Genomic DNA, 26,671 nt, shown 5'->3' with positions numbered 1-26,671 from the left:
TTTCTTCCTATTAAAAGGGAGTTTTTCCTTCCCACTGTCGCACTGTGATTGTTGGGTTTTTCTCTGTATGTATTATGGTAGGGTCTACCTTACAATATAAAGCGCCTTGGGATGACTGTTGTTGTGATTTGGCGCTGTATAAACAAAATTTAATTGAATCGAATTCTGGCTCAGTTACACTGAAGTAAAATAAGATGGCAACCTTGCCAGTAGGAAAAGTTTGGTGTTGCCAGGGGACTGCAACCCAGCTGGTTGCAAACATGTTGTTTCCTGGTTATATTCCTATATAAAAGCAAGGTTTTATATGGGATTGGTTTGGTTTGCTGACATCGTCAAATCAGCAAACCAAACAGACCAGATCCAACACTGTCATGCTTTTGTTCTCTTTTTGTTCTCTTCACATACGTTTGCTGACCTTACAGTGGTATGTTCAGTAGTATGTGGAGGAACATATTTTGTTCTGAATACTTTGTTCTGATGCTTAGTATTGACAGACTTCAATATATGAAGAAACATTTGTTTTTATTAAAAAAAACTGTAACATAAAGTTCACTTGATTCATACTTACCAGTTTGCTAAGTAAATTATATCATGAGGTATAATCCTGTTTGAGGTCTACAATGCATAAAAACATTTAGTATGTTTGATTAATGTTTGGTACAGTACTTCTCTTGGGTTTGGAGGCTGTCTATTTATGTTTTACTCTATTTCTGTAACTTTTGTAGAACAGCAACACCTCCACATGAGCTTGGAATGACTCGAGTTACGTATCATGAATACTGTGTTTTCCATTTTTTGATAGTAGGGTGTAATGAACGCTCAGTAGTAATATTGTTTTGACCGGTTTCATGCTTTATCGTGCAGTCTTGTGCACGGACAAGAGTGTTTTGATGCGTTTGTGGGGATTTACCAGAAGAGCCAGAGGTTTTGTGAATACAGTTTGAAAATTGGATTTTGTGTTTAGAGTTCTGAGAAAAGGGCGGAAGGTTCCAAGAAACGTGCCTCAGCAATTGTGGCACAACTGTAATACATCAGCGTCAGCAGGCCAGAGTGAGATTTGAAAGACTCCAGTAAAAGCTGACATTTGTACTGCCACCTAATTAAGATGTAAATCAGAGAGTAAATTACAGGCTTCTAATGAGGAGCCAATAACGGCGACGTTACTCAACCTGTTCTTAAAGTTCTCAGGTGCAACTCCACAAAATCTTATTAATAGTTGTCAAGATTTGAAATAATCTAAAGATACATCGTTGTCCTGAAAAAAGGGACAGCTTCTGGCTCAGATATCATGTATTACTCATGTTCCTATAGAAATATCCACATCGGTGTTTGCATTTGTGTCAGTATTAAAGGCTTTCTGTTGATATAAACTGGATTCTTGTAGCTATCAAAGGAGGAGGCACAACCAGGCAGGGGGTACAGTATTGACATGTCACACACCCAATGTGATACTACAAAGCTTCTCTCTATGATTTCATCCTTCCCCCTATCTCCTTGCTCTCTTTCTTTTGCCTTATCTTTCCTTCCGCTGCTGCTCTCATTCTCTCTCTCCCACCGTCCCACTATCTGTCCTTCACCATCCCTTTCCTTATCCACCTCTTTCTCATCTTCCACGTCTCCCTCTCTCTCAGACATGTGATATCTCCTTGCATCTCCTGCTCACTTCCTGCACCTTTCCGTTCCTTCCGCTTTCACAACATCTCCACTCCCTCTTTCCATTTTTATATCCTCCACTCCCTGCATCTGCTCGCAGCATCTCTGAACACATCCCTCGTCTCCCCTCACTATATTTATCTCTTCCTTATCTGGATCTCCCGCCCCTCTCCTTCCATGCATTCCTATCTGTCTATATCTGCTGCTCTCTCCCAGTCTCAGTGGGCTCAGCTCTCATAAGCAGAGGGTGCAGAAGAAGGAATGAACCTGAAATGGTAAATTGCTTATTTCTGACAGCTCAGCAACTGCATTAAGCGCCCCCTGATTCACAAAAAAAAACAAAAAAACAACTTAGATGAAGGCAGCAATGTAAAAGAATGTATGAAAAAAACAGAAAAGCAAACAACAAAAACAAGTCATATTCATCACGGTAATTGTGTGGGTGCTTTGGGTACGCGAGTGGCTGATGAGGGATGGCGCTGCTCACAGGCCTCCCTGACGTCCATGAATCACAGCCAGAGTTGCTCGCTGGCCCTCAGCCGCCATAAAACAAAAGATGGAGATGAAAAATGCAGCAATTAAGTGATTTGATTTCTGCTCTACCCTCCTGTCCTCCTTTCTTCTCCCGCCCCCCTTTTTCTGGCCACACAAACAAACACACACAAATTCAAAATCCAACCGCACGAAACGAGACACAACGACAAACCTCAACTGTGACTCTCACACAAATAAAATCCCACTACAGAAACAAGAATATAAATATCACATATGTACACAAAATGAAGGAGAATTTCCTTAGTATTCACAGTAGAACCCTGTGTATCACTTACACGATCGCTGGGCTGACCTTAAAATCAAGCTGGTGTGACGACATAATACATAATGTTGCATCATCTAAGATTAACAACCTGTGATTAACTAAAAGCTCAGAAACTAAATTATAAGTGAGTGAACGTAGCTGAAGGTGATACAGTAAACTGTCTTTGTCACAAGGTCCCACGAAAACCTGCAGCTTCAGAAAAAAAAGACTAATTTCAGCAGAGCAAACAGCTTTGCTGTTGTTATCTTCATAATTAGCAAGCAGGTTAGTTTAAAATGCAAGCAGTGCTGTACAAATATTAGCCACACCTAGCTTTGAGACGGCAGGTAATTTACACAGCAGCCGGCGACAATGGTAATGCTTCAGTCGTTCACACTTTCATATAGTCAAGAGGCAGTGGGATCTAAAATGGGATTAGGTAAAGCCCGTGCAGCACTGGCTAAGGTAATCAGATTTTTAGGGGCAAAACAAGCAGGCATGTGATGGCTATGAAAAAAAAAAGACTTTGGCTATAGCTAAAGCGGCATAGCGTGTCTATTAGTTGGAAGGTTGGTGGTTCGATCCCTGGCTTCTCCAGTCTCCATGTGTCCATGGACAAGATACTAACCCTGAGTTGCTCCTGAGTGTGAATATTAGACAGATGCACTTACACATAGAAAAAAGTGCTGTGTGAATGAGACATGCTGTATAAAGTGCTTTGAGTGCTCAAGCCGAGTAGAAAGGCGCTACATAAGACGACATTTACCCACAGCCTTAAGTTTGAATGTGAGCACACGCGTAAGAGATCATTCAGAAACCGTATAAATTTTATCGTTACATTATTTTTGTTTCCATTTCTTGATAATAAGAGAAAAAAGCAGGGTTATACGTAATGTGGCACAGAGTACCTGTGCTGGGATCTAACAGCAGAATAAAGAGAATGTGGCTCCTGTTCAGTATTTCTACTGGTTTTCTTGCTTTATTATTCATCTTATAAAATCTTTTGGCTTTTATGATTTTACTCACCTACATGCACATATGTACTAGATTCTACTGGAGGCTGTTCTCAGTAGTGCGTTTAAATCCACATTACTGTTCATTACTGTATGTTACAGTCCCTCAGGGCAATGACTGCAAGAACAGCCACCAGGGGGCTTGTCACAGTATATGCTACACAAACTCTCAGAGTATATACTAATGAAATCCAAGCATGCAAACAAATCTGACAATAATGAAAACATGAAAATAACATCTTTGGCACTGAGTCGAAACTCTCTCTTCCTCTGTGCATCTCAGGAGCAAACATATTAGAACAATTTACCTCCTACATGCAGCAGAGTGCAGACTATATTTAAACAAGGCACTCTATGAGAAATGTGGATGCTTTAACGTTGTTTAGCTTTTGGGAGGAGGAGGGGGGGGAGGGGTGCTGTTTAATGGGACTTGGCTAAGCATGTGTAATTAAGAGCAGGGGTAAGTGGTGAGTTGCACAGTGCATTATCATGTATGTGTGTATGCGTTTTTGTGTGTTAGTCTGTGTGTGCGTATGTTTGTGAGGGATATGGTAGCAGCATCAGGCCATGATGGAGTGCTTTGCGCAGCCAAACACCCATTCAGCAAGCCGTGGGCTCATTAATCCTGCCAAACTCCACTTGTTACATACACGCACAGGAAATCATGAGGCTAGGTAAACAGGGAACTGCTGTGATCCATCACTGCACACCAGGAACACACAGATATAGGTCCACACACACACGCTCACATGTAAAATGATAAGTTTATACCCATACAAACACACGGAGGTCTGCACGCGCGTGACAAATACACAGATGCAAACAAATTTACACACTGAAAGCTTCTAGTATGTGTAGTATATGATGCTGTTTCTCCCAGCAGAATACGGGCCGTGCTTTATGCTGGGATGTGAGAGGTGAAACCAGAAATAACCCCCTGCACCCCCCGTAATGTAACAGAGAAATGGCATCCAGTGCTGGTAAAGGCCTGCACTTGCTATTAGTAGTAAGAAATACTGCCACAAAGCCTGGAAAGAAATCAATAGAGCTTGACCCCAGTTTGACCTCTGGTTGAATGGAGAACTTATGGGACCACAGTGGCCTTGATATTAGCTTATTTGATATTAGTGTTATTTCCCAACAACAACAACAACAACAACAACTCTTTTCTCTCAATTTCCACTTTCTTTCTTTCTACTCTTTATTTTCTCTATTCGCTTGCCGTTTTGTTTCCATCTCCTAAGTGCTTATGAATAAGCACACACACACACACACACACATCCGCATGCATACACATGCCAACCTACACACATCGTATGACAAATGCAGTATAGGGCCAGTTACACAGCCCAGTGGTTAGATGTAATGTTGGAGCAGATCTGTTATATCTATACGCTTCCCTGGCTCCAGCATTTACTGAAGCCATCAGCAAAACAACATTCCATATATCTTTGACAGAGAGGGGAACAATAGTATTTACACCAATTTAGCCCTGGGAGGGGGAGATTTCCAGTTAATGGGCAACTTTTTCCCCCCCTCCGCTTTCTCTTCTTTTAACATTTTCAAAATGGCCACCCTTCAGGAGGACAGATGAGACATGCACTAAGGCTGCGACTCACATGCTAATAAACTCCATTAGAAAACATGTAAATAATAAATAAAAAACACACACACACACACACATCAGCAACAAAATAAAATGCTTCACAAAATAATCTGGTGCCTGTAACACTGCACTCCATGACAGGTAATTGCGCTATAAGCTGGTAAATAAGATACAAAATACACCTCTTAATAAAGATGACTAGCAAACGCACAGGCAGGAGAAGTGAAAAGCATAATTTCATGCTTTTTATGAATAAATATTTTACTAGTATTGTTTTCTCTCTTCTTTTGCTATGAATTGTGTCCATGTCAGCATGCAAGCTTCAATCTACTCATAGTGTTTACCCAGCATGGTCTTGCTGCGTTGTGGCAGCCTGGGAATGGCTAGCATGATAAGGTTAAATGTCACCAGTCACCAAGGGGCCAGTGAAGGGTTAGCTGTGGTGCAGGTTCAGGTTTGGGCTAGCAGCAAAAGGTCAGAGAGGTCAGATCAGGTCAAAGAAAGGACAAGCTGTCCACTGGGGTTAGTAAAAGGTGACAAGAAAATTAGGCTGTGCAGTTTTACTTAATGCAGTTTTCAGAAAACACTACAAAAAAAAAAGCCAACAAGAATTTAAAGTAAGAGATTTTTAATATAAGAATTTGTCAGTATTGGGTGTTCTTATTATTCTTTCCTAGAGATGTTTGAGTTGTGTCACAGAACTAATCATAAAATACACTCTATATTTTATCATATAGTCTACTCAAATGTTTTATTCTGTATTAGCAGAATTAACCTGAAATTTTTTTCTCACATCCTTATTTCTTAATATTACTTAAACCTCTCACCTGTCACTTCAAACTACAGTCATGTAAAATGGAAGACAACAAATAGTATAATCCTGTCATTTTTTAAAGTTATTTGGTGGTTTGATGAATAAGATATTGTGGAGCATTTAGTTGCAATATCAAGTGAATTATTGCACATGACAGCGCACTGACAGAGGCGAGGCTGCCGGACACTGGCGCCACCAGGCCCTCTGACCACCACCAGTAGGCAACGGGTGAAGTGTCTTGCCTAAGGACACAACGACCAAGACTTTCCGAGCCAAGCTCGAACTGGCAACCTTTCCGATTACAAGACGAACTGCCAACTCTTGATCCACTATATATGAGCTCTCCTTACATGCCCACAGTGACTGCTGGCTAAAATGCTTTCAACATATGAACCAGAAAATTCTTTCAGGTCAAGTAGAATAGAAGAATAGAATAATCATTTAATTGTCCCACAAGGGGAAATTTGGTTGTATCAGAAGCAAAAAAAAAAAAAAAAAAGAACATTACAGCAAAAAGTACATTACTGTGTTAGGCTACGTCCCCACATACACGGGCATTTTTAAAAATGCAGCTTTTTCTATGTGTTTGGGCCATTCATCCACACATAAAGGGCATTTTGGGTCACTAAAAATGGAGATTTTAAAAAACTCATATTTTGCGTTTAGGTGTGGACGGTGAAAACGGAGATTTAGTGACGCAACCCAGGCACAAAACCTTGTTTACTCTTTCCATCACAGGCTTCTAGACTTCTGATTGGCCAACATTTCTACACAGTTAAGATTTGGCATGTTCCTGACAGCGTTTGACTTCGATCTTGACATTTACATGTGAACTGAAATGTTTTTTCAAAACTGCACATGTGGACAGGATTTTTTTTAAAAAGACGAAAACGGAAAATCTCAGTTTTCAAAAACACCCAAAACACACCTAAAACTGGTTATTAAAAATTGTTTTCTTTTTTCTTTCACGGCATGTTTATCATATGCATTTTATCATTTAGGCATGCAGACATGGTCAAGACAAACTGCAGATGTTCAAACTGAGCATCACAATAGGGAAGAAAGGTGATTTAAGTGACTTTGAATATGGTGTGGTTATTATTGTCAGGTTGGCTGGCCTGAACATTTCAGAAACTGCTGATTTACTGGGATTTTCCACACAGTCAGGTCCAGGATTTACAAAGAAAGGCCCCCAAATAAAGAAGATGTCAGCTGATTCCAGAGGTCAGAGGAGAATGGGAAGACTGCATCAACCTGGCAGGAAGGCAACAGTAACTCCAATAATTCCTAACATAAAAGACCAGACTGGGCTTCACTTCTGTCAGCGATGAAAAAGGAGCTCACCTGTAAAGTACCTGCACTGCACACCTATATAAAGTGTATACAGTATATTTCAGTTGCAAGTACCCAATAAAATAAATATATCCCTTAGTTTGATCAAAACTATGAATGGTGGCCACATTATGTATAAAGCATATGAAATAATTATCTAATTAAAACACTGGATGTAATGTTAAGAGATCACTAATGTCATTACTGTACCAGTCATTCTTATAACTGTGAGGCATTGCATTGTTAAATGAGTTTTTTTAAGTGACTTGAGAGAGCATCAACTGCAGCTGAAAACAGGGATGTTTTCTTTTTCTTCATAAACCTTCACAGCACTTCACAAACTGCCTATATTTCACTGAAGAAATAAAAGAAACAAAATAATGGCCACCAGCCCTCTGTAGACCTTTATCCCCCTCCCATTTTAGCCCCTTTTAAACACAGAAATGACCCACAGAACACTTCGAAGTGCTGTATCAATGCCTGACTGACAGCTCTACCTCCCTCTGGCCAGCCTACACAACACAGACTTACAATGAAGCCAGAGAAACAGAGAACTGTCAATCACAGGAAAGCCATCCATTGTGCAATATATATGATCATCTGCTAGAATCAAGTTCACCAGGGGTGTGGGCAAGTATACATCGACTCACCCACCCACACACACACACACACACACACGGGTACATACTGTAAATAACTCCACACATTACCCCTAAAATATCATAGACAGGTTCATGCACATGAACTAGCATGCGCACATTCACATGCAAAATGCACATAAGCACACACACATATCCCTTACAGAGTGCAGAAGTCATCAGGGACCTGTAAAGCATTACCCTCTGTGTGACTCGAGCCACTCCAGAAATAGCCTCTGTAATGTATTCTTACCGCCGCCGTCTCTTTTGCACAATAGTGCCCTTAATAACACACTCCATTTCTGTTGGCATAAATAAGGGCTCCATTTCCATCTTATTTCATGCAAATGAGAGCGACGGCGCCCAAACAGGTAGTGGGAGTACTGTGTGAGTGGAGTGTAGAAGTGTGTAGTCGCTGAGTGTAGTGGCATGATTGGGGACGAGCGAATTCAAATGAGCGTTGGAGAGACCCCACGATGTGCCAACGACTCCCACGCCAGCCTGCCAACGGCGTGACAGACAACGTCACTTAGTCACTTATGGGCCCCGCCGCCTGCACATGGTGCCATTACAGGGGCCAACGCAAAAACCAATATTTATCCAGGCAAATGGTTCTCTCTCTAGAGAGAGATTATTGATGCAGACATGAAAGCTGCGCTCCAGTAGTAGGCGCTGGTGGAGCTCGATAACATGTTATGTCATTTTCTGAGTCTGCGGGGTTTTCAGCATTTGAAGAGCAACGATTGCAAGATACAGCAAGCCGCCACGCTGCTTCACACTATTGATTCTATGTGTGATTCTATATATTCTATGTCTATATTCCATGTGCAAAGGTAAAAAGCCATTACAGTTACATTAACGGCTCATTACGACTCAAATGACTAAAAGTTTGAGAAAAATACAACGTTTTAAAAAGGTAAACCTGCCTATATAAACGCTAACATTTGCATATACCTACCACTACACACTTAAAACTGTGGTGAACCTCTAGTGGTGTTAATTTCCAACATCTCCAAACCAATTTTGTTTGGTGTTAAATGATCACACTTCAGATTAAATACTGTTATTGACTATATCCTTAAAATCTGCCAGTCAGTAGCATAATTCAGTAGCTAATAGTTAACTTATACAACACAGTTGTGCAGTGTTTACAGTAAGAAGAACACTTTTTTCTGTCTGCATGTTCTCTATGTGGTGTAGTTTATTCTCACAATCCCGACACATGTAGGTTAGATTGCCAGGCAGGTCAAAATTTCAGGTGGGTATGGCTGTGTGTGAATGGTCCTCTGTCTCTATACATTAGCGCCCTGATTGGTGCAAACTACATCTTGCCTGGGGTCATGTGGCACAGACTAAGGTCAACTGGCAACATGACAGTGATATAGTACAGATAAAGAAGGAATAAAAAGATGGGTATATACAACACACTCATATCCTGCTTAGTCTTTGTCATTATAGTCATTTGTCATAACTAATGAAAATTGGCTTTTTATTTCCCTTTCAAATAAAGTTAGAAGGCCTAGCCATGGAGCAAAACTGACCCCAGCAATACAAATGAATTGATGGGATAATTAGTGGATAGACTAAACTGAATCCTGTGTATTGGAAAAATAAAGCTAAGTCAGAAATGCCAAAATCTGCAATTCCTCAAACTGCCTCTGGAGGCTGGCTCATGTTTACAGCTTTATACAAAAATAAATAAACAATAATAATAAATAAACTGTTGTGATCCAAATAATACGGTCTGCTGTGTGGTGCAGAACCTCTTATTTAAACAAGGCCACTTGTGGCTCCATTTTGTTGACCAAAATGTAAATGTTGAGGCTTCAAAATGTAGTGCACAACCAGTGGGTAACATCACAGTGGCTGCATCCATCTTTTATATACAGTCTATGGTTAAGACAATTTTATTTGTCAGCTGCTGCAGGTGCATAGTGCAGTGGGAACAGTTTAGAATTTCAAATTGCACAAATGTGCAATTTGTGCAATTTAAATTTAAATTTCACCTTACGTCAAACTTATGACCAATATTTGTTCTAAAAACAGGGAGTTTTGTTCATGAATAAGGGGGTAAAATCTTAGGGTGAACAAAACTGATCGCTGCCTTACTTGCTTGGACACTGCACCACATATACACTACAGTGCATGACCTAAGATACTGCAACCAAAATCATGTTTTTTCTTCTCTAGTGCCAGCAGCAATGCCAGCGGCAGCAGCTGGTTATTGATGATGCTGATTATTTGTGATAATTCACTCAAACTCCCTTGTGAGTCCAGTTAAAGTCATCCACCGATATTTGCTGCCAATCAGATCGACTCAAGGTTATTTCACAACCCAAAAACTTATGTGACTGTGTGACACATTTGTGATCTCAGAAAATCAAACCAAAACCGTATTTCGTTTTTTTAAGAAGTACAAAAAACAGCCCAAAATGCCAGCGGCATTGCCTATAGCAACAACTGATTCCTAAAGAAGGCTGTGTTGCATCGACTTTTGTTACGTCATACTAAGCTACAGAAGGACTTTGTGGAGGACATACTGATATGAAGTGCTGTAAACCTTAAATTTCCCATTTTCTAATAGAGTTTCTCTGCATCTTTCTGGCCTTTACTTTCCTGCGTCCCAGTAATAACTCATCAGTCGAGCAGTGTAGGCGGCTTTCTGACAGCTTTTTCCTTGGGCTTTATTTTCGCTGATGAAGTTTGAGTTTCTCTACTTTTTCTATCACAGTCTCTGGAGTTTTAAACACAACCACATTAGAAGACATGCAGGCATCACTTCCTGTGCAAAGGAAACACCCATCATCAGATGATTGGTCTCAGTCATTAGAATGTCATATCACCTTAGTGAAATAAGAGAATCAACTGTAAGTGTATATTCTGATTCATACTTTGTGGAACCAAAGGTGATCGTGATTACATAACCTGTTTTGGAAACTCAGTCCAAAGAAGCAGTTGGTAAAATCAGAGGGCGCAGAAGGTGGAGCTGGAGAGGAGAAAAGGTTTACAAGAGTCGCTGGTGGCCGGATAAAACAGTTCCACACTCGCTTCAAGGAAAGGTTAATGTCTCTTTCTCAATTTCTTCATCGCTCCCTCCCTTGCTTTCCCAGCTGAGGTCTGTGTGACTTACAGCAGGTCCAGACTGCATTAGATTAAATCATAAATTACTCACCCACCCCCCATATCTACATCCCCCCCACCCCACTCCCTATCTCACTCTTTCCCCTTTCCATCCTCTCCCTATCTCAATCTCACTCTCCCTTTATTCTCCTATATTCCATTCCCCATGTATTTCGCCTGCTCCCCCACTATTATTTCTCCCCAGCTCTAATCATTATTTTCTTTTCTTCACCCCTTTCATTTCTCTCACACTCCCTGTACTCTACAATACAAATGCTGTTCTGTTAGAAGGCTGCTACGCTGACTTTTGGACAGTAAGGCATGTGAGTGAATGTTTGCTAGAACCCCTTCTGCAGATTGGTATTTGCTCCCTTTGATCATCTATATTTTATCAAATATCTGATGAGTTTAATTTAATATAACTGGTTGCATCTCCAGTTAAATCTGCTCTCAAACCATATAGAAGCAATATCAACTGGTAGTCATTTACTGTGGATATGGCAGCTGGCCGTGGTGTGCTTTATATGTGTTCACAGAGACAGCTAACAAAACAGACTAGGCTATTCTATTCATTTCTTCCTTCTCATCTGTGGTGTTCATGCATGCAGAGAATAACATTGCGTTCTGGTGCCCTTACTTCACCATCTAGGCAGTGCGAGAGAATGGCACGAACTGCATTTCGCACAGTAAAACAAATGTGCAACAATCACTCATTCAATATGTAAGAAGGAGAGGACAGGTGAGGAAGATGAGCAGTTGTTTTGAAAGGTAAGAACTGCTCAGGAAGGGGCATTTGATTACCTGGAAAGTTGTCACTTTATTAGTTACATCTTGGACCTCTTTTTTTCCCTTCAGAACTTCCTTAAATCTTACAGATCTAAGCACCTATCAGAGTGGTCTGCACTCACATAATAGTGCCACGCACTTGCTACAGATTTGCCGTCTGCACACTCAAGATGTGACTCTCCCGTTTCTAGCACTTCCTATAGAGGCTGTACTGGACTGAGATCTGGTGACTGTGGAGGCCGTTTGAGTACAGTGAACTCACTGCCATGTTCAAAGATCAACTTTAACGTGATTTGAGCTCTTTGATATGGCCCTTCATCCTGCTGAAAGCAGCCATCAGAAGGTGGTTACACTGTGGTCACAAAGGAATAGAAACAGTCAGCAACAAAAGAAATTAAGGTAGGCTCTAGTTTTTAAACAATGCTCAGGTGGTGCTAACAGACCAAATGTGTGTCAAGAAAATATCCCCCCAACATCAGGTTCTCAAGTTCACCATATTCTTACAATACCATTCAAGCAGAAATAGAGATACATCATGCCAGGCAATGTTTTTCCAATCTTTTATTGTCCAGTTTTAGTGAGCCATGTGAACTGTAGCCTCGGTTTCCTATTCTGAGGGGACAGGAGTGTTACCTGGTGTGATCTTCAGCTTCTGTAACCCATCTGCTTCAAGGTTCAAGATCCTGCTTGTTCAGAGATGTTATTCCATGCAATACGGATGTAACAAGTGGTTATTTGAGTTACTGTTGCCTTCCTATCAGCTCAAAGCAGTCTGGCTATTCTCCTCTTAAGTACTCAACAAGGCATTTTCACCCAGAGAACTGCTGCTCACTGGATAGTTTCTCTTTTTGGACCATTCTCTGTAAACCCTAGACATGGTTTTGTGGGAAAATCTCAGCAGTTTCACGAGTTTCTGAAATAAAACCCTGGCATCAACAACCATGTCGATGAAAAGTCACTTAAATCACCTTCATTCTTCATTCGGATTCTCAGTTTGAACTTCAGCAGTTTGTCTCTACCTTGTCTGCAGGCCTAAATGCACTGCTTGCTGCCATGTCATTGGCTGATTAGATATTTTGGTCAACTAACAGGGTTTACCTAATAAAGTCTCTTGTCGTTGTATTTGAATTGGTGCACGGTAGACTGTGGCATCCATCGTTTCAGATTATTACAAAGAAAGGTATCGTGAATTTGACCTTAAGCTGGTGATGTTCTTTAGCACTTGTCAAATTCTGACGAGTAAACCTCAGAGCCAGTAGCCAGGTCGTCAAAGAAAGCAAATCTACTGAACTCATAGCATGGGTTAATTTAGCTGATATTTTAAAACTTTGTCCCAGCTGCATGGCCACCTACATCTAAGGTTTCCCCCACCTGCTAAATCCCACTTTAACCCCTCATAATTACTATATCATCACATGCATACTCATCAGTGGAATCACAACTATCTCATATCTCTCGTCTGAAATACCACCTGATACATCAACTATAATAGCTGAATTATACTAAAACTGTAGTTTATTTTTTTACTTTTACTTAGTGTTCTTATTTTTTTTACAAATAAAATGTTTTAGTTTCAGGTTTCTTCCTTATTTCCTTTGTAGTGCACACAATAACATTACATCGAGTTATGATGACTGAGACCTCTGTAAAGGTCTACACATTGTCTGATATTGTTTATGGACTTAGAGAAATAGAGGCATGTTAGGGGCTTAACAGAGCTTTTGTGGGATAAGAACATGGTTAAAGGAAAAAAAAAGAAAACAGAACTGCCCCTCCATTCAACCCCCACACATCTTGCGCTGCTGCTCCGCTGGAGAAAAAGAGGAATAAAATAGAGTGACCCTGCCACTAGCAGTTCTCTTTTCCCCCCACTGCTCTCTTCTTCCTCCCCCTTGCCGTGTGAAATCAAATTTCCATGTGGCTCCCGTATCTGTTGCACAGCGAGGTGATTTATCAGGGATGCAAAGAGCATGCAGAAACAATCTTTATTACATCCATTTCCTGCTTGTCAGCCGGGATCATGTTGGCTGTTCATTAAAGGCGCGGCGCAGGTGAGGAGAATGCATCCCGATGCCTTGATAGATTGTCTGCTCCCCTGTGGTGACAGCAGCTGGATGGATTGAACAGTGGGGGGCGAGCGGGGAGGAAAAAAAGAGCTGACTCTGTCGCTCCCCCTGTCAGACACACTTTTACATGGCTGGCCAGTGTCATTTCTACCAAACTGCCCTACAGACACACATGCACAAACAGGCTTATGACACTCTCTGGAGTTAAGCCAGGAGTGTGCCTTAATGCATGAGTGCATGACCACAAGCATACAAGTATTTATGGACAGTGATGCAAAGACACTGAGACACAAATTGTAAAATTGAAGTTTTCCTTATTATAGAGCACAATCTTTGGCCCTCTGTGTTGAAAACATGGGCTGAAGAACAGCTCATCAGGGAGACGTTTACCCTAAAGAAAAAAAAACAACCTGTAAAAAGACAGTTAATTATACCTTTCAATAGCATAGTCACAGCTGTTCAAAGCTTAATCTATATTAATATATATTAATTTTAAAATAAATATGCTCCCACAGGTAGTTCTGTGTTGCTTGGCAACTGCTTTGTTTAAATACTTTGAGGACTTTGTTGCTTAGTGTTAAGATAATTATCTTGTACACGGCACTGGGTGCATCTGTAATAGCTGGCACACAGTGAATAGGGCAATTATGTTAGGTTCATTTACACTGTAGCAAATACTAAGAAATATGTTGGAAATATGGCAAAAGTACAAACTTGATATGTGATGAATTTACCACATACAGACCTGTTGATCACCAAGTATTATCAATCTCATGTAAAAGAATACTCGTATAATATTTGTTTAACAGAACCTGTTAAGTCTGGCAGCTAGGAACGGCCCAGTGATGGACTTGGTGGGGTGATGGTGGTTAGGAGGAGAGCTTAACATAGCACTTTTGTAACACACTATCCTACTGCTATAACACATACTGTTTTAAGGCCCACCAAAACTATGGCAAAAGCCCTATTTATATTTTAGATTATGAAAAATGGTCTACAGCACACAAAATTCAAAGCATATTCAATTGCACAGTTCAGTGACCTACTGTATGTCAGTAGATTGCAGATTGCAGTCAACTGAATTCTGCTTTGTTACCTTTCCCGATCCAAGCACGTGATCTTCGCTACATTGGCCACTGTAGGCCAAACTTATCCACGCATTTATTACATCCAGATTGGACTACTGTAACTCCCTCTACTCGGGCCTCCAACACTCCTCTCTTTGCCGGCTCCAGTTAATTCAAAATGCAGCTGCGCGTCTTTTAACAGGTACGAGAATTCATGAACACATAACTCCAATTTTAGCCAAATTACATTGGCTCCCTGTTAAATATCGTATAGATTTTAAAATTCTTTTGTTCACTTTTAATATTTTGAATAATTTAGCGCCCAGTTATCTTTCTCATTTACTCCATTCATACAATCCCAACAGAGCACTTAGATCGTCCAACCACAGGCTCCTAGCACAACCTAGGACTCGAATGAAGTCGAGAGGCGACCGGGCCTTTGCATCCGTGGCACCCAGACTCTGGAATAACCTCCCAGTTCATATTCGCACTGCCGAGTCTATCCAGTCTTTTAAATTACGTCTTAAAACTTATTTTTTTATTTTGGCTTTTGATTCTGTCTAGTTGGCTGTTTTAGCTTGTTGCGTTGTTACCTATTGTTTGTTGTCCTCTTTTATTGTTTGTTTTAACTGTCTCATGTTTTTATTGACTGTGAAGCACTGTGGTCAACACTGTTGTTTTAATATGTTCTATATAAATAAATTTTGATTTGATTTGATTTGATTTGAAACTACTGTGGCCGCCGCTCATCTGTAGTGAGTGTAGGCTGTTAGTCTGCTGTTTGTAAGGTTAATTGTTGAGGATATCCCAAACTTTTCTATCAGTTAGCTGCTGTTTTTGCTGCTGTTAGCTGCTGTTAGCCACAGTTAGTGAAAGTTTTTTTGAAGTCTCCAGCCACATAAATAAAAACTGATTATGTGGAACAGCGATGTCCATTTCTACTACTATAGTCAAAAACTAACATCCAGTCCTTTAAGTGACCTCAAAAAGTACTTGTTGTACCTTTGAGTAATATATAACATGAACAGACAGCAATTCAATAGTACTCACACTGTGTGACTTTACAATGTCAATCAGACACAAAACACAGCCCTGCCTCTTAGAATGGCTACGTAAGCCTTCATAATCAGCCATAAAATCTTTTATCACACCTCCTACATCACCTGATAAATACATACAGAATGACAACATAATTAAAGCTCTGCATCTATATGAAGCTTGCATTAACTCCTCGGGGTACAATTTTTTGCGGTGGAACTATAAATTTCTACCTTTATCTTACAGCAGTTTCTTCTGAAAACATGAAAAAGAAGAAGAAATCACACAATGTCTCCATCCGCTCCAGAGTGCAGTTATGCTCAAATTAATGTTTACAGAAGAAGAAAGTATACTCAAAAGGTTTTCTTTTCTTTCTATGCTCTTCACACATCAATGTGGCAAGAAACAGTCCTATATTCAGTCTTCTTTTTTCTAAATTCTCGTTGTTTTCTTTCTTCCCCCATTCATTCATTCATTGCTCTATCTCCATCTCCTAGTCTAAGTTGTGTCCTGTGTCTCCTTGTGTACCAATGACATGTAATGACAATGGCGTAAGCACCGATCGATAGTAGTCTGCTTTTGGACTCCTTGGCCACGGGGGACAGAGGCCAGCGTTGATAGCTGGGTGACAGGGACATTGTAGTAGAGTGGTGGGACAAGGTGGGTGGGGGGTGGATGTAATTTCTCTGATGAATCTTCATCCTTATCCCACTCACCGGTCATAATGCGTTGATGACAGGCTAATGAGCGCTGCTTATGTTGAAGTGCACACTCTGTGACAGCTGTCTTTTATTCCTGCTATAAAAGTGTCCAAGAGCCTCATTTGTCAAACTATAAAGCCCTGTTTATGTGAACTTTGAGGACATGTCCATACAAACCAGATAGCTAGTGTTTACCAGAGATGTATACTTACACCTTTAGTCTATAAAAAAGGAAAAATATCCCACCTATTTTACACTGTTGTGCATGTACAACCTGTATGTTTATGTACATATGGTCAACTCATCCATCTGAAGTTTCCAGTAGCTTTAATGTAGAGTACTGTTGTAGACACACGTAGTAAGGAAGTGATAAACATGAACAACATGGCAAACAACGGGTCTAAAATGTTGATCTCTGTAGAATGAAAGGTTGTCTCATGCTGATGTTAAACTGCTCACAGTATGGTAGTTTGATAGTTGTTTTTTTAAGATCCGTTGTATAATATCAAAACTTTCAAAACAGTTTTGGGGTTTTTTTGTATTAAAACCAGAGAAAACAAACTGTTTTATCCAATCTCTTCAGAACTTGTTTGGGGACAAAAATAACTACATTAAATGTTGATGAGAAAATGACTCTTCTTCTCATATGATTTATTAGGTTGGGAAATATTTTTGTAATGAGTTTATGATATTGATTGCTATTTTCAACTCTTCTTCAATAAAGCATCATATTCATGCTGTGAATGGTGGTCTCATTTAGAGTCAAATAAGCGTTAAGTCATAGTAGGATTTAGAATTTGACTACCTTTTGATTGGCATATCACTACTGCATGGTATCCAGCACCACTGTACCTAAAGTAACTGGGATTGGTGTTAAACATGTGGCACAGTTTTCCAACAAAATTTTCCCAGAGCAAGTGATTTTCAACATAGCATTTCTAAAAAAATATTTCTAAAAAATTAGTTTTCTTTAGAAAGCATGAATTCTTTCTATTTGCACGAAAGAACAGAATTATTTCAGTAAAAAAAAAAATAAAAAAAAACAACTACCACAGTCAGTGTTATTAGCCCCTCGAGAAACGGACCTTTTTGTTGAGCTCTGACACAAACCACTGCTGTGCAATGATGTTCTTTTACTCTGTTATACTCAAAGCTTGTGAAATCAAGTTAAAACTGAGGGATATCTTCCAATTTATACACAGATTAAAAATGCCGAAAACAGAAGACATTCGTTTAGAGGAAAAGAATTGTTGATGCTCACAAAGCAGGAGATGAATATACAAAGTTATCACAGCATTTCCAAGTTTCAAGAACTTGAGTGAGATGTATCATCAAGAAATTCAGAAAAAGCCACACAGTACAGAAGCAAAATACTTCAAAGACTCTGTAAAGCAAACTAGTGAGAGATGTGTCTAAAGACCCCAGAACAACAGCCAAGACTGAAGTACGCTAAGGGCAACCTGGCGAAGGATTATGCTTACTGGAAGTGCGTCCTTTGGTCGGATGAGACAAAACTAGTGCTCTTTGGACACAAACCAGACATGTTGCTTTTATTTGGAGAAAGAAGGAAGAGACACACAACTCAAAGAACATTGTTCACAGTGAAACATGGTGGTGGGTGTATTATGCTGTAGGGATGCTCCTGGAACTGGGAATCTCATCAGGGTGGAAGGAACCACCAACAAGGATGCATGAAGATTTGAAAAGAAAACTGAGTCTGGATGGTCGCTTTGTCTTCCAACATGACAAATGTTTGAAGACTTAACATATGTCACTTCTGGTAAAGAACTACCTCCAGAGGACCAAGTGAAAATTATTGACTGACCTCCTCAAACCCCTGACTTGAATCCCAATGAAAATCTGTTAGTTGAACTGAAGATCAAAGTTTATGACAGAAGACCATTCAAATCTGAAAGAAGGGTTTTCAAAGAAAAATAAACTTAGGATGTTTGGAAAAGTGTGTAAAGAATTCCTTGCTCTGTCTAACAGCACTTGGGAAATATACATATATATATATATATATTTTTTTTTAAGTTTCATAGGGGGAGCTAATAGTTCTCTCCTCATCTGTAAGTAGTATTTGATTCAAGGCTGTTTAACTAATTCCACCATGAATAACGGATGCTTCTTGCTAACCACGTGAGGCAGTGTAAGCATTAGCTGATGAGCACAACCTCTTTTCTCAGCATCAGTTAAGTACTTTGAAATTAATAATAGGTAAATGTTACATAGTTTCACAATCCTGCATTGTACAATACAGTCACAACCTTGTAGGTCACTTTGCATCTTCACAGATTCAATGTGTTGCACTCAAAGGTGTGCATACACAAAGTTGAGAAATAAGGGTCTTTATTATTTTATAGCTTTTCAACGATCACCCACTGTTCATGAAGCTATAAAAGCAAGTTGATGAAACTATAACTAATGCTGCCATGCACAGAGAACAGTAAAGGGTATAGTCCATGCAAACAAAGGGAAGCATATGAATGAAGGTGGCACTATGAACGTGATTCAACAGTTTTAGAAAACAAGTCTCAGATTGCCAATTACATCTAAAACAGAAGGACTGAACTGAAGGATGGCTATGGAGGAGGAGCACAGTGGAGGAGGGGGTGGTAGGGTGCTTTCACTCAAAGAAAATAATTTATTTCATTGTGATATTAAAATCAATGACATCGATTGAAAGGTGGCTAAAGGTGAGCGTGTACATGATCCTTTAGCTGTGAGAGGCAAAATGTCCAAAAGGGAGGGAAAGAAAGAGAGACGAGGAAAAGGAGGAGTAGAAGAGGAAGAAGAAAAAAAGGTGGCCAAAGGAAAAAGTCACCTCCTAGTTAACAAAGAGGGGAAAGGGAAGAGGAAAAGAGGAAAAAAGAGAGAAGGAAGAGAGAGAGAGGGTGGGAGGGAGAAAGGAAAAGGAGCGGGGCTCTTGCCCAGTGGAATCAATACAGAGAGGTGGAGCAGAGTACAATAGCCTCAGAGGAGAGGAGATTCAGTGGTGCAGGTCTAATACTCTCTGTCTCATACACACACACACACACGCACACACACACACACACTCACACTCGCCCCACTCTTTTTGCTCTTGCTTTCTCTTGACATTTCCCTCTATATCCTTCCTCTATTTAATTTCTTTCTCCTTCTCTCTCGCTTTCTTGCTCATTCTGTAGCCACCCTCCACCTCGTGCCACCCATACCCAAACATACACACACAGACACAGTCTGTATGCAGAAGGATGCAGAAGAGAGAGAAGGCCTTCTATCCAAAGAGGCTAACCACAACACAAGCTTTTTTTCACCTGAAACCGGACACTGAAGTCAAAAACTGACACTCCTGCATGCATGCATGCATACCAGCGAATCAACACACACAGATATATTGTTTCTTAAAACCCAGTCACTTTCACACACAGAGGGCAGAGTCAGAGGCACTTGAATGCAAAAAAGAAGAAGAAAAAAAAAGGTGAAGACTTCAACACACACATACAAAACAGCACACACAACTACTCCAGCTCTATCAGCACTTGAGACTAGTGAGGCTTCAATTAGTTCTTGATGAATGAGCCCATAAGATGCCGCTCTCTCATTTCCCTTGTTGCCAGATATCCAAGCAATCAGAGAGAAATGAATTCTCATTGTGGCATGACTGAGACGAAGATGACGGTGGTAGGGCGGTGGTAGCGGTGGTAGCGGCTTGGGGGAGGAGGGCACTAACATAAATCATTCACCGTCTCCGCTCAGGGCCAGAGCTGAGCTTTGTCACACCAAACCTGACAAGCTTTTGCCGATTTAACATCTTTTGTTTTTTTGTTTTTTTTAGTGCACACTGCACACATCTTGTCGAAGTATTGCACAGAATTGTTGCATTATGCAAGTTTCTAATTGAAATATATTTTTTCAAAAATGTAAGTTTGTTTCTGGTCTAATTGTGTAAAGCAAAGGCAATGCATACTCAACTGAGATAAAAGCGTTAAGAGGGTAAATACTGCAAAAAAAAAAAGTGCCTTAGTTTTTAGATGTTGACTGCCAGCAAATGCAGATTTTATATATTTTATTTATAACGTGTGTGAACATGTTTGTTGCAGTAAAGTTAGACTCACCATCATCAATGATGCTGACCACGACTCCATGTCCAGTAACGTTGTTCCTCCAAACCGGCATCAAATTCAGGTCAGTCGCATCAGTGTACTCACCCTGTGCAAACTATACACACACAGACACATATATACGCAATATTATTAAAATGTTAGCATCACAAAAAAAGTATAATTTCCTTTTTTCTACTTTTTTCCAAGTCTACTTGGTGGCACGCTGATATCCTCACAGAGCCTTGGTCAGTATATTTACTAGCGGACACAGTAAATATACTGTAACAATGGCATAAATCAGATATCAACTGCTTTCTGTTTTTGTTCACTGCAAAAAACAGTCAGTGTGCAATAGGCTCTTAACACTGCAGGTAAAAAAAATAATAGAGACAGTGTTAGATTCTTGTCTACTGCAATCCACTGTGCCGCGGCACATAGGTGTGCCTTGAGAAATGGTCAGGTGTGCCGTGGATGATGATCTGGTTTCACCTGGTTAGTACTCTAAGCGATCGGCGTGAGTAACGTGCAGAACAATTACATTCTCTTCCACTAGAGGGCAGTACAACTACCTGCTCTAATTAAATGGGTTGCCAACTGCCATTAAAAACAGAAGAAGACGAAGAAGAAATTACAGAATAGTCATGCTGTGAGACAATGCAGCACGTAATAGCAACAGATAAATATTTGAAAAGAAAAAGTAGTCAATCTGACCTGGGTCCTGGAGAAAATTCCCACCCAGGTGAAGGCCCTAGCATGAGAAGTGGTCAGAAGAAAGCACAAAAGGTATAATGGGGACAAACCGAGCCAATTCTACTATACCTGATGTGCAGGGAAAAATGATCAATATGCTTTTTGTGAGTTTTTTGTTTGGTGGTGTGCCGTGTGATTTTTCTAATGTGAAATATGTTCCGTGGCTCCGAAAGGTTGGGAAACACTGGTCCTACTGGATGGATGAATGGTCAAAACTTCACTGTGCATTATTATTATTACTGTACTGTATATGAATATATTACCCTCTAAATTTTTGCTACATGTGCATTAATGGAAATGTTTACTTCAGTCGCTGGGTTATGTTAACTTGTGAGGAAACATGTGCACATCCAGTGATACTTTCAGAAACCATATGTATGTTCAAAGTGCCCATAAGAAGCCCGGGGAGTTCATGGACGAGTCACATAGACAGGTCTTTCATCCTTTCACTTCAAACCACACAATCCACCCACACGCACACAAATCCACACACTGCTGTGCAGAAATCCCACCAACGTGAGGCACGAGAACCATCTTGGCAGCTCCCATGAGTCCTAATGGCCCCACACACTACACAGACACATTCCCTTGATAGCTTTAAGTGAAGCTTCAGTCTTGCATCTTCATGCAAACACATTCTCACAGGAGCACAAACCATAAAGGTAGTGCCAAAAGGTAGCGCGCAAGCTGTCTCACCAAAAATGTCAGCAGCTTCCCAAACATCCCCTGCCCACACACACAAAGCCAATCTGATATTCAAAGTGAGTTTTTCAAGAGGCTTCAACTCGGTTGTTGTTATCATGATGAAGAGAGAGAGGGAGAGAACGAGGGGGAGAAGAACACACAATGGAAAAAATGGTTACGAGGTGGTGGCAGTGGGTGGTGGTAGTTGTGGTAGGCAGGACTTGTTTGTGTGTGTCTGTGTGTTTGTGTGTGTGTGTGTGTGCTTTCATATGTGTGTGTTTTGGGGGCTGCATCTGGGGAGCAGCAATGCTTTGTTGTTGTTGTGTGAATAAAGCTGATGAATGGAGGCAGCTAGCAGGCTAACGTCCACCATAGCACGAGGACCGGCCCAGGGGAAAACGCACACACAACCAAAGGTACACCAAAATAAACTCACACACACACCTTTGTGAACTTTGATATAAGCCCACAGAGAGGCATTTTGAACACTGATTCACCCCACGCAGTCATAGAGTGATCACCAACAACATACACACACACACACACGCGCGCAGAATCATGATCATTCTCTGAAGCACTGAAATATACTAATCATGTGTTTCTCTAGTAAATGAACATTCTGGCACACACAAGCACAAATGCACACATGATCAAAGACATATACCCTTGGAGTTTTGGAAAGTTCATGCAACAAGAGAAAACAACAGTGGCACTTTTTCTATGCAGAAGACACACATGTAAACAGAGTGATAACATAACAATCTCTGGCTTCCCTGCCTTTATCGCAGCTGCCCCTCAGTGAAAACATACACACACTCTCTCTCATATAAACACACAGTAGGCACGCTCAAGATGCTGCGTGGATTTCAGAGGCTTTGAATGAGCTCCTCAGGAGGGGCTTGACTCAGTCTAACAAAAAGGGTACAATAGGCTCCACTTGCCTTGTGTGTGTACAGGTGGGTATAGCCCATCAGGTACAGCTTTTAGCGAACATACATGCCCGACTAGCACACACACACACACAAACATATATTTGTCTGGTCCTGGCAGGCTACCAACCCTGAGCAGATTACTGACCCTCAATCAATATCTACGTCCACCAGAGGCTGATTAAACACAACAGAATGAAAGCAGGAGAGCAGGGCTACTGAGCAGGAGAGAGAGGGAGGGCCAGACAGAGAGAGCAATGTCCTCAACGTTAAAGACGCCTTTCATTTTTCTTGATTAATGAGTGATTGATAATTATGTTCTATTTCTCAGTTCATGCAATCATTCCATAAAGTTAACGTTAATCCGCTTAGTGTCATACTGCATGCTCCAGCACATGAATCATACTGCGCTGCATAAACAATCTTGTCAATAACCTTCTTAAATCGAGAGAGGTGACTATGTGCAACAAAATCGTGCTTATAAGAAAAGAAACCGTCAGATTTTTTTTTCCCCTCACTAGTGCTTCATATGCCCCCATCATCTCTCCTGACTTCCTCTGTTTCTGTCTTCACCTCCCTCCACCCCCATCCTGACTTTCACCCCTTCATCTTGCCCTGAGAGCTGAGGTGTCAATCATTCTGTTGCCGGTTGCTCTGGTGAATCTCTGACCCCGCCCCTCCTCCTCCTCGCGCTGCCAGATTACGCCCTCGTACGTCAGTCAAGAACGTCTGCCCTGACGATTGGACGAGCCCTGGTTGCCCTGTATTAGTAATAAACCAGACACTAATACAGGCTGTTGAATTGTTGACTACACTTTGGTAAGAGTAAAAGAATTATTAAGACCTATCAAGGAATTTATAAAGCATAAGTTACATAATGTAACCAGTTGTGTAAATGCACACATAATCTAAAGAAAAAAACCAGGGACAGGGTTTCTCAATAAGCAGCTTTCCTATTCAGCTGTTTACTGAGCTTTAATATACTTTTTGGTATCAACCGAATGTGTCAGGAAAGGTACTCAAGGCTGTTAAGCGCATACGTTTCTGAAATAAACTGAAACTTGTGTGCTTAAACACATTTTTAAAAATTAATAACAGCTTACGAAGAGTCATAGACATAACTGTGACAATATAATGACCAGTGTTGTTTTTTTCCCCTGAGAAAAGATTCATTCAACAAACATTTCTAAAGACAGTTCCAGAACTTTGTGTCTTAAAGTTACAGTGTCTAAAATGTTCAATGCTAGATGTCATTAGACTGCAGACATCAATTAACTGAGGCTTTCTCGCCAAGTACATAAGTCTAGCTACTTTGGCTGCTGTAGGAAAAACATGTTTTAGTCAGGTCAGAAAGATCAAAAATATGAAATTTAGACTGTACCCCATAACAACCATGGCCAGCCGGCGTGTTTCTGCTATGTTTGAACCAGATTCGCTCTGGACTTTTTCCCCATGTGTTAAAGTCCACTGTTTACCTCAGCTGTCAATGCCGGGCGAGAAACCTCCACCTTTATTTACTCCAGGAGTGGGGGAACTCCAGGCCTCAAGGGCCGGTGTAATGCAGGTTTTAGACGTGTCCTTGATCCAACACAGCTGATTTAAATGGCTAAATGACATCCTCAACATGTCTTGAAGTTCTCCAGAGGTCTGGTAACAAACTAATCATGTGATTCAGGTGTGTTGACCCAAGGTGAGATCTAAAACCTGCAGGACACCGGCCCTCAGGGCCTGGAGTTCCCCACCCCTGATTTACTTTGTAAGGGGCTGTAAAACGTTGTGGACGGACTCTAATATACAGCTCACTGAGTCAGAGAAGCTCACTTCTAAATGATGACAGCCATACTGAGGTGCGTTATTGAACATATGCTGAGCAGTCGGCAAGCGCTACTGTTTTTCGCGCTGTTAGCTACTCTTAGCCTCTTAGCCTGCTGTTAACACAAGAAATATTGTTGGACTCTGACACTTAGCAAATTAGCTCTCATACTATGTAAGAATGTAATCAAATCAGCAGGAATGTGGGATTCTCTTGAACCTTAACATTAGCTGGTTTAATGTGAGCTTATAAACAGCTGTTGTTGTTTAGCCAGCTCTTGTCTGGTGTACAGAGACAGGAAGATCATCTAATGTAGCTGACAATAACTAACTGCAACAATATTGGGAATAAATAAGTATATTTATGCACATTTCGATATGTTAGAGGCTAAAATACAGTTTCGGAGACGAGGCTTGAGATAAGGAGGAAGAGGATGATATCATGCAAACTCTAAAATTAACTTGAAATTCTGATTTAGATGCTAATCTGTGAATTTTGACTACTTGAAATATTTTATAATAAAAGGCTATAGATGCAGCTATTAAATAATTTGTACATTATTAAAAAATTAGATATTTTATCAAAAAATATGCCTTTTTATACCCAAGCATCCTGTCACTTTGCTCCTTTTGGTCTTCTCAAACATAGTGTACAAGTATCGTCCAAACAGGATGAACAAGACTCTGCAGAATGGATGAGCATGTCTTGTTGTTGCAGCCCAGTTGTGTGTCAGTGTTGCTCCGAGCCTCATCAATCCCTGACATCTGTCTCAGTTCAACATGGACAACCCCCTTCACCTCCTCTCTCGCTCGCTCTTTCCTCCTCCACAATCCCCCCCATCTCTCTATCGTCCGTCTCACTCTCCAGTCACACATGAAAGCCTGCCTGACTTATGCCTGTCAGAGGAACATCCTTCAACATGAAGATGAGAAAAGTCGGGGTGGGGCTTCCAGATAAGACCAATGAACACATACAAACACACACTACTACACATACACTTACACATAAATACACCCACCAGTTCCCACTGCATGGGCCAGAGAGGGTCATTGAAGGTGAGGGAGTGGTCACTCTTATTCTCTTCGGGCTGCTTGTCAGTTTCAGACTCTTTCCTGTGGGGACCTGCAAGCACACACAAATATCATGTATAAACGTGTGCATGTAGTCTTTCTTTCCTTGTCCTGAACTCTGACTTCAGGACATCCCTGGTTCCCAACCAATGGCGCAAGGCCTCCCAGATCTCCTTTTTCTCCGCTGAGGTGGAATTCTACTGGCAGATTACCATATCATTAGCATATTATTAGCATCTCATTGCTGCAGAACAGCTTGGCTCGCTGTCTGCAGAAGAGCCATCAGCCCATCAAGGCCTGCACCTTTCCTTCCCTACATTTAATGTTACACCGACTGCCACTCGTTTTCACCCATGCACAACCCTCTCTCTCAGTGCTCTCTACTATCTTCTTGCTATCAGTTTGTTTGATAATTTCTTGAACTGCCAAATTAATTGATATCACACTAGCCTTTTCTGGAAGTGACTGTAATGAAACATCCCACACAAGTATAAATATATCTCAAGTATTAGGATTAATAGGAGATCATTTGGTTCCAAACCAATTTAAATTTTCTTGCACGACTCTCTCCAGTGTAGCATTGCTTTGAAACAAATAATAATTACAGTAACTTTACCTTAATAGACTCTGATTAGGAATTGTGTTTTACCGCATGTAAAACACAAATTTAAAATCTGCCTCTGGACACATGACCCAGTATGCAGAGT

At 40.7% G+C, this 26,671-nt stretch overlaps 1 protein-coding gene across 2 annotated transcripts in view; it reads right to left on the bottom strand.

Moving 5' to 3' along the window:
- The window catches only part of LOC102206784 (furin-like protease kpc-1), a 200,413-nt gene that overhangs the window by 134,639 nt on the left and 39,103 nt on the right, over positions 1-26,671 (bottom strand). For both annotated transcript variants that reach the window (XM_005741284.2, XM_005741285.2), the window contains exons 5-6: positions 25,913-26,016; positions 20,731-20,833 (exon numbers count right to left, since the gene is read on the bottom strand). In XM_005741284.2, the coding sequence (XP_005741341.1) occupies positions 20,731-20,833; positions 25,913-26,016 (207 nt within the window). The remainder of the gene's footprint in view (positions 1-20,730; positions 20,834-25,912; positions 26,017-26,671) is intronic.

The sequence above is a fragment of the Pundamilia nyererei genome, unplaced genomic scaffold (assembly GCF_000239375.1).
Source record: "Pundamilia nyererei isolate P.nyererei 1_Seehausen unplaced genomic scaffold, PunNye1.0 scaffold00109, whole genome shotgun sequence".
Taxonomy (NCBI): domain Eukaryota; kingdom Metazoa; phylum Chordata; class Actinopteri; order Cichliformes; family Cichlidae; genus Pundamilia; species Pundamilia nyererei.
This window is presented reverse-complemented; position numbering and strand designations above follow the sequence as displayed.